This window comes from Manacus vitellinus, unplaced genomic scaffold (genome assembly GCF_001715985.3).
Source record: "Manacus vitellinus isolate BGI_N305 unplaced genomic scaffold, ASM171598v3 scaffold_19_pilon, whole genome shotgun sequence".
NCBI classification, from domain to species: domain Eukaryota; kingdom Metazoa; phylum Chordata; class Aves; order Passeriformes; family Pipridae; genus Manacus; species Manacus vitellinus.
In genome coordinates, this window is record NW_021939395.1 from 1348542 (window position 1) to 1358056 (window position 9515).

The 9515-nt window shown below is 42.4% G+C and overlaps 1 protein-coding gene across 1 annotated transcript in view; it reads right to left on the bottom strand.

Moving 5' to 3' along the window:
• Positions 1-9515, bottom strand: part of LOC103767706 (fibronectin type-III domain-containing protein 3a) — a 35061-nt gene that overhangs the window by 16722 nt on the left and 8824 nt on the right. Inside the window, exons 2-5 of the mRNA XM_029959119.1 lie at positions 6557-6684; positions 2587-2662; positions 1669-1745; positions 1-85 (exon numbers count right to left, since the gene is read on the bottom strand). Of these exons, the coding sequence (XP_029814979.1) occupies positions 1-85; positions 1669-1745; positions 2587-2662; positions 6557-6652 (334 nt within the window). The 5' untranslated portion in view covers positions 6653-6684. The remainder of the gene's footprint in view (positions 86-1668; positions 1746-2586; positions 2663-6556; positions 6685-9515) is intronic.

The following is a 9515-nucleotide window of genomic DNA, read 5'->3' on the forward strand; positions in this document are numbered from 1 at the left end:
GAGGGGGAGGAGGGGGATGCATGGAAGGGTGGAATTCCGAGTGGGGCACCACCACCACCTTCCGGACTCCGTTTTCTTCCACCACCTGCCACAACGGGAGAAAGCCAAGGTCAATCCAGAGACAACCTTATAAAGAAATATTTACAAGTAGTAAGGAATTTCTGTGCTTGAGTCCATACCCACAACCCGCCAGGCAGGGATTTGCACCCCAAACTGAATTCCAGGGGAAACCAAGCATGTATTACTAGAAGGAAGAAGAGTTGGAGGGTCAGCTGTAACACCCCAAAGTGCTGAACAATCACAGAATCCCAGGATAGTCTGGGTGGGAAAGGACCTTACAGCCCTCCAGTCCCACCCTCTGCCATGGGCAGGGGCACCTCCCACCAGACCAGGCTGCTCCAGCCTGGCTTTGGACACTTCCAGGGATGGGGCACGAAACCTGTTCACCACTGAACCACTTCATCCCACTTTGGCAAAATCCAAAACGATCCCTGGGCTCTTCCAGTCATTGGGAACACAAAGGTAAAGTCTCATCTCCTGACAGGAACAGCCTGAGTGACTCAAGCTCTGATTTAGAGTTCATTTAAAACTTGTCAATCCCTGTCACAACAACCGAGGGAAAACAAACCAACCCTCCTGGTTTCAGGTGACAGCAAACACAGAATAAATAAATGTATTTTTCAGGCTGTACTGCCAGGGCTTTGCACTCTGTTTGCACTGATGGCTCCATTTCAGAGCGATGAATTATATAACCTGGAGGATCTTTCTTCAGGGTTTGCATGAAAGTACCTACTCAGAACAGCAGAAGTCCAAAATGCAGCTGTGTGCAAAAAACACAACCCAAGAACACACAGCTACAAGGTTTCAGGCCTACTGAGAAAACTCCTGATTTTAAATATTACCAGGAAATGTCTGCAAAACCAAATTAAACTATTTGCTTTTCATTATTTCCCTTTCAAATGCATTAATTTAGAAGTAAATCAAACTGGTCATTTGAGCATCTCTGGTAACAGCTCAAATACCACACACAGGTCTGATCTGCTGTGACTTAGCAACACCCAGGAGTGGAAAATCCATGAGAATGGAAAAATAAAGCTGGGAGAGCCCAAAGCCCTGCTCATTTCACAGGCACATGTCACTGGAATTAGTATTTCCATCACTAACACTCCCTTCACACTCTGCTCCAACAGTGGGGTTTTGCTGGATGTTGAGGAGGTCAGGGGCAGTGAAAACTCTGATTATTTATGACTATTTAGTTATATTAAAATACAAAAACCTGCAGCCAGCTGGGAGTGTTTGCATGACCCAGGCACCCACCCTCACCTTGTAAACAGGACTGATGGAAAACAAACATGTGGATCCTGTTAATGGATCAAGACAGTCAACTCGGAGTCATCTTTCTTACTAAAAGTATCTTTTACTGCCTAAGAGTATTTAAAGAAAACCCTGGAAACCTGATCAAATTTAACTCAGTGAACAGAGGTGACAGAGCCCACAAAATAAAGTGAAATAGTCGTTAAGGTCAATGGAAAAAATAGGAGAAATGCTTTTTTCCCAGCTAAGATAATCAATAAGATAAATATTATTAAACCCACACAGAATATAAAACTTAAATAAAAATCTATAAATGATATAAAAACATGAAATAGGAGGATGAATGAAGTTTACCTGAGATACATAACCGGGAGGCACAAATATTGGTGGCATGGAACCATTTGGTGACATCAGAGGGACATGTGCTGGACCTGGGGAGGAACAAGGGGCCACTTTTTAACAAACCAGGGTTTTCCCATCTGGAAACACCTTTTTCCAAAGGTGGGAGCTCACCCTGGGGCCTGAAACACCAGCAACTGCATCTGACTTGGCCCTGGATTATTGGCTTTATCCCAACCACCACCCCCAGGCAGCCAACAGTGTTTGTTTCATTGTAAAAAATCAGTATAGATAATTTTAGCTCTTATTTTGTGGCAGCTAACAGTCTGTAGTAATGCAGACGGCTGGTCTAGTAACTTTTTTTTGAATTTTAAATAAGAATACATTGTTTTTCACATCAAGCTGAAAGGAAGTATTCCTGTGTGGGACTTGATGAAAGCAGAATGGACACATTTTATATAATAACATTTGAAATGGTGAAAAATATGTCCAAAATAGAAATACTGATAAATTCAACTTGACTTACAGGAGATATTTTGCCCCAACTCAGATGTTCTGTCACTTACCCAGAAGGTAAAAAGGAATTTTCAGGCACAATTGGGAGCAATAATTCCCCTGGCACCTGCCAAGGCTGTACCTGACAGCACAGTGAGGTCACAGGGGCTGCTAAAGTTGTTTAGATTATTGTGGATTAAATCCCATGTAAATTCATTCCCAGGATTCTGGGAAGACAAGTTATTCAAGGATCACTGCAAAACCAGCTCTTATAAATTAAAGTCTGCAGGATATGGGGGATCCTGGCAACTTCCCAGGGCTTTAACAAAAATCTGATGTATTACACTGTAAAACATACAAACCACATTTGATAGCACAGAAACAAACAGGAACTTCAGAGCCAAAATATTTGGATTCAGAACTCCAGCTTCCCTTTACCTTGAATACACTGCATGTGCCCATCTTCAGTTGTAATTGTAAATGTTTCACCTGGGTTTACCTGGACAAGAATAACCTGGAGGAAACAAAACACAAAAGAGGTGTTGGGGTTTTATAACATTTTAAGAACTAATTGGGGGCAAAAAAACCCCATCTCTTCCTTCTCCCCACGTGTGAAGTTAAAACAACAAAGCTCTGGCGACCCTGGAGCAGAAAAGCAGGATGAGACACTTGTGGGTGGAATGAGATTTCTTCATACTTTGACATCATATCACTATTTTTTTTCTCTGATTACCACCAGAAGTGCTTCCCTTGACACACCTGAAATAATTAACTAAGCTTTTGATTTCAATTCTTTCACACTGCTTTTTCTTCTCTTACAGAAGCAACAAATGACCTGAGCTTCTCTTTGCTTTTCCAGCGTTTCCCAGCCCCTCTGCCCTGTATCTCCCAAAGGATCAGGTGTGGTTTCTGTGCAACTGTGCAGTTAAAGAAATACAACTCCCAGTGAGATTCTGCAGGTCCCTTTGGACATGACCACATCCATCTGCACACAAATCCATGTGGAAATCTGCCAGTCACCCCTCAGGCACCATCCTGTCCCTGTGCAGGGTGTCACAAACCATCACCTCGTCCTGCCCCACGCACAGAACATGTTTCAGTCTCAGGGAAATATTGGCAGCTGCAGTTTTATTGTAATTTTACTGTAACATGGCAAACTTCTGCAGTGAATTTTATGGTACTCTACAGGCACAAGTCAAATTCTTCAGTAAAATGAGTGTTTGGCCAGGTAAGAACTGCATTACACAGTGAAAATTCCACCCTGGTGATGGCCAGCACATGAAGAAAGGCCAGTGTAAAAACAGAAATAAAATATATTTGTTAAATTAGGTGTGAAACTCAAAAAGTCTAATCTTCTTTCCTTCAATTTTTATGAAGTATTCTTATACTATTCATGGAATAGTTGTATCAGGTAGATGGGACCTGAAGAGATCACCTGGTCACCCAATTCCCGGTAAAATGAGCTACTCATGACATTAATGAATAAATCTATTCTGTGCTGCCACATCTCCAGTGATGGAGCTCCTTAAACTGGCCAGGCACCTGCACCACACTCACCTTTCACCACCCTCATCAGTAGAGACTCAAAGGAACAGACTGAAAAATGCCATTTAACACTAATTTTTTAGCTTCTGCATATTGGTATATTAATCTTGACTTTATTTTTTGTAACATCCCTTGTACAGGAGAATTGATGCTCCTTGTACAGGAGAATTTTCCTTTGGGTAGATGAGTTGTTTCTGGGCATAACTAAACCACCAAAACCTCCTGAAAAGGCCATTTAGCCAGTCAGCAATACTTATTGTGGTTCCAGGAGAAGGAAAGATGGCAGAGAATACCTTTAAAAATGGTAAATTAAAACACTGGAACTTCAGCAGATCTGTCATTCCAGCATATAAGTAAATTTGACTTTAATGCTACTGAATTGCTCAGAGCAGAGAGAGAGAAGGGCTGTTAATTGTTTAAAGCAAACCGACAATAATGGTCATTATTGTCACGGGGGCTGGGGATCTGCCAGAGCACAAGGAACCAGGAAGAGGAGGTTTGCTGGGGATGGGATCAACCCTCCTAGCAGAGCTCATCCTCGAGGCAGGAAAGGGATCCTTGGAGGGATTCTGAGCCTCTGAACACGGCAGATCTTCAGAGCAGGTTTCAGTGAACTCCAGTGCTCAGACCCAGCTCAGGGAACTCTCACTGAGCAAAGATCCCCAGTCAGTGGTGCACTCACAGGCTGCAGCAGCTCCAGACTGGAATTCCAGGAATGCACAGGCAATGTCTTGGAGGAATGACTCACTGTAATTAATGAAGCAAATGCAGTTGCATCCACCTTCCAAGGAGGCACATTTCCAGGAAGCTGGAGCCTCTCTAATGAGTGGAGCTGAGCCAAGTTCCACACAGGGAGTGCTGGAGCCCAGACCTGCCAACACCTCCCGGTGTCCTGTGCAGCCCCTCAGAGCCAGGGCAGCAGCACAGTGGGACACCTATTGCCAAGGACCAGGCTCTGCTTTTATCCCTTATCCACACACTTTCCACTGCTCAAGTTTTTTCAGAACAAAAAAAAAAAAAAAAAACACAAACCCAGAAAAACTTCCAACTTTTTGCTTTATGTGACATGAAACTAATGATGAGCTGCATTCACTGCCTGAGGGGACTGGGCAAACACACAGGGTGGGTTTCTGAGAACAAATCACTGTACAAACATTTATCATAGAAATTCTGTATTTATATAGATATATTTTTATATTAATTACATATTTATATAGAGAGTGTCCTCTGGCAGTGAAATAATTAAAAATCATCTGCATTAACACAGATTCTAAGTCAAGGTTCTATTTAAACTTCAAACCTACTCTTCAAATTCATTTCCAAGATGTAAGTCATTTTTCTCTCCCTTTTCTACTCTCACCTGGTGGCAAACAGTCTGCTCTGGGTTCCAAAAATGTCACCTCCTCATGGGTCATTCAGCACACACTGACCTACCCCAAGACACGTCCCACACACAGCTCTGGGACAGGGGCCAATTAGATCTACTTGATTTCTTTTCCTTCATCTCTTTTCCTCATGTAACATGAAACACGAGGTTCTGGGCAGGGGCTGAAATTTCACCTTCTAGTGCCAGAACTTCTGACACAGCTCAGAGACTCCACAGCTTTACTTATTTCCAGACACACTCATTGTACTTCCATCTCCAGAGTCTGAGGCAAAAAGACAAAAGTACTTTTTCTTTAATAAATTGAAGACAACATAGGCCTCTCCTTCTTCCCATGACAAATTAAAGAATATCTCATTTCAAGTTTTCCAGTATTTATTGTCTATAAATGACCCCCAACAATTCATGATTATTTTGTTGTACCCTGTTCAGTCACTGTACATTCAAATATCCCAAGGGCTTCACTGTCACCATAATCATTCCATGACAGTTATACCCTGGGAACTTTTATGCAATTTTCCCTTCTGAATTAAGCCCTGAATTCCCATTTCACTTGGTGTCAGACCCTTGAGGTGATGAACTGATCAGATTAAAGCAATGGGCAGTTTGCCCCTTGTTTCAACAAATTCTTTAACTCAGGCACAGAAATCCTCCAAATGTATGTTTTGTTATTACAGAATCCTTGAACAGCCCAGGTTGGAAGGAACCTTGAGATTATCAGGTTCAAGCCTTTGTGGGAAAGAGAGCCTAGAAAAGATGCATTGTTAAAGTACCAGGATGGCTGGGAGAGTTCTGAGGGCACTACAAGTCTGTCTCCAGAGGTTGGGAAGATCCTCAGCATTTACAGCACGAGGAATTTGACTTCTACTGCCAAAGAGTAAATTCACTTCATGTTTACTGACAACTTACACAACCTTGGGCTTCAAAACTGTTTTACTTTCACTTTTGCCTGTATTTCTAATCCTCAGGTACTTCTGAAGAGTTGTGTCCAATAAAACTCTAAAGTTTCAACTCAGTGCACTCAGGTTTCACCACTGCACTGTAATTATTAATGAAGACACTTAATAACAGGAAGCCAAGGTCTTTCCTTTCATTTTCCTGTAACAGACTTCTTGCTTTAGAGCCCTGCAACCACTTGCTAATCTTTATTCATTATTTCACACGAGTTTCAAAACCTTAGTGCTTTATTAAACCCATATATTACATTTTCCCTTTGATCCTTGGAGTTTGCAGTGTAATTTTAAAGCACTTCCATGTGCAGAACAAACACTCCCTTCACCCAGATGAATGCTGAGTGATTTTTTCCTCCCTGTGTTTGCACTTCTGTTGAAGTGATGACATCAGTGCTGGGAACCACATCCTTCCCTAACTCTGCAAATCAGTATCAGAGCTGGGGTTTTTTTTTGAGTCTCCTCCTCTTGTAGCCACAATCCAAGTTGTTCCCTGAGTTCCCTGGTGCACAGGACAGGATTTACTTGCCTGCTGGATGCTGTCCCCATTGACCATGTGAGGTAGAAGTGGCACTTCATTCAGCAGAGGTGTGGCTTCCAAGGGGGGCGGCTGGTCGGCCATCATTTCTTGGGACCATTCATGGACACATCCACCACCTGCTCCAACAAAAACACGGGGACAACGTTACAGCCAGACCCCCTCCCCCAGATAATTCTCTCTTTCACCTGACAGATTTGGTACCAGACTCAACAGCAAAGGATCATTAGACATCAACTCTCCACAACTCTCCCCTGAAGGTTTTCACGTAAACTGATTTTAATTGGACACAAAATTCACTATAAAACATCCACTTTGGCTTCAATGCACATTTAAAACTTGGGCAAACTGACAGGCTTAAAGGAAGGAGGGGATGACATGTCATAGATCCAAGTTCTTCCTTGTGGGTGGGTCCCTTCCAACTCAGAATATTCTGAGTGCATCCAAGTAGTCCAGTATTATCCTACTTTTCATTTTTAACTACTTCATTTAAGCAATATGGATCCTTCTCCCAAAATTATCCTCTTTAATTATCATGAATATTCAACTTGCCACACAAGTGCTGAAACTGGTACCTCAGTGCAGCAATTACACACTGGGGGAATTTGCATTTATGCAGCACTTTATTCCTAAATTTGCATTTACAATTCTTCTACTCCAGACCCCAAGCGCCAGGCTCAATAATGCACATGCCACATATACATTTCAGTCCCTGTGATGATCAGAAAAGCCCCAAACTGTGTGATTTCTCCAGTGTTGCAAGGTGTCCTCAATGCAGAGTCCGACACAGTGAAAACAAGGCTTAAGACAACCCCAAAAAAGCATTTTGCAACCAAGTCTTTAACAGAGCCCCATGGAGAAATGCAAAGGAAAAGTGCTGCATAGCTGTGGATTTCCAGGGAATAATCTGTAATTACAGTCAGTCAAAACACAGTCCACATGGTAGGGAATTTTCGGTGTATAGTCAATCCAGCATCCATAAAAAGCACAAGATAACAGGATACAGGAAATGCTGACACTTCCTTCTCCCTTCCCATTACCTCCCATAAACCAGAAGGCAAAGTGTGGGTAGGACAGTTTATTCCTTAAAAATAAAAATCAAAACCAGACTAAAAACATCATCCCCAAATCTGTGCATGAACCAAGTCAGGCTGAGCCAAGTCCTTGTTCAGTTCTCCACAACCTGCATGGAAAGGGAGTGTCTGGGGAAGGAAAAAGAGGAAAACAAACCCCCGATGAACTCTGTACCCATGGGACTGAATTTCCAGATTTGCAACAGTGAGAGAAATATCACAGCCTGACTTAGCATTTCTGCTAGTTTTAATTCATTTTGTTCAGCAAAGGTCTGCAATAAAGCTGAGACTACAGGATTTCTCCTCTATTACCACCACAAGGTAAAGGAGCTGGTGGAATCCACTGATAAAACCCACATTCCTCCTTGTTTGCAAAAGCATCTCAAAATAAGAGATACCATCACACAGTCACAAAATGCAGCACAACAAACTCCTCAAGGCTTCCCAAGAACCCAGATCACTTCACAAACAACTTGTTTTCCAGGTCTGCTCCAGTCACAATTTTCAGAGGCCAAATACGAAGGTGCAAGGGCTGGACACGACCTCAGAGATTGAATTTCTATCAGGTTATACTTACTATATATATTTAATACACTTAACTGCCCTAGCATGTTATTTATTTCCTGAATAAAATAATCTCCTATTTGTCAGGCTTGGAATTGCCTCTGCCAAGGACACAAACACAGCTGATGGTATTTAACTATTCCATTTAAAAATTCCTGCATGGTAAAATTGAGGCAGCTTTTCCTCCTCTACACCTCTCCCATTTTTAGATGGTTAGTGGTTGGATTTAAGCTTAAAGAGCCACAACAGGAATATGCTCTACACAGGCAAAATGAAAATCCTTTATTTTCTACATGCAACAGTCCCAATTTCTTTCATCTCTGAACCTCAAAGACGACAGAAATCAGTACTTAAAATAAAGGGGAAACCCCTTTACCAAAAAGCAACTCCAGCTGCATTCAAATGTTCAAGCACCCAAAATGAGCAGCTGCAGAAAAAAAGTGTTCTGAAACAGGTCCCAAAGCCACCTGCAATTCTAAATGAACGTTCTGAGTTTCTATTCTGAGCTTTATTAATTAATTTTCTGAGGCTTTGTCTTTAGGACAAATTGTAGAGCAGAGCCCCAACATCCATGTGGGGTTTAGAACCCTCAATCTCCTGCCTGATGGCTCAGGTAGTGTTTAATTCCCATTGACACCTCCACACACATTCTGCTTAGTGCTGTAATTTCATTTTTCAGAGGAGGAACTTAATACTTGGAGTATCAGGAAATAACTGTTTTTATACAGTTAATGACAAACACCAAAAATAGCGAATTTCGTGTCTTGGCAGGAATCTCCACGTGGGCACAGAAAATAGAAGTACTGACACAAATGAAACCATTTTCAGAACTTCTGGGCAGTTCCACCTGGCTCAGAATGTTGATATTTCCCTGTGCAGCTGGGCTGGGGTGGCTGCAAGCGGCAGAACACTGAGGACAAAAGAGGAATGCCCTGACAGATTGGAAAAAAACAAGTTATTTTGGTTTTACAGCACTGCTTCATTCCTCCAACATCCTGATAAGAGCAGCAAAGACACTGCTGCCCTCAGAGGGAGCCCAGGGAAGGAGGGGGGGACTCAACCCCTCCCCACTTCAACAGGTAACACTTTTCCAGGGAAATAGAACGTGATCCAAACAGATTTACCTCCCCAAAGGCTCCATTTCACTGGAGGAAGTAGGTGGTATTGGGGTAAATAGAAAGAGAATTCCTGAAAAGTTATTACATAGTCAGCACAATTTCCTGCAAAACATAACAAAGACAGGGCTCTATCTTGAAAAGCCATTTCCCAACACCCTCCCACAGCTTGGAGCAGGGAATCCAGCCCTGCCCCAC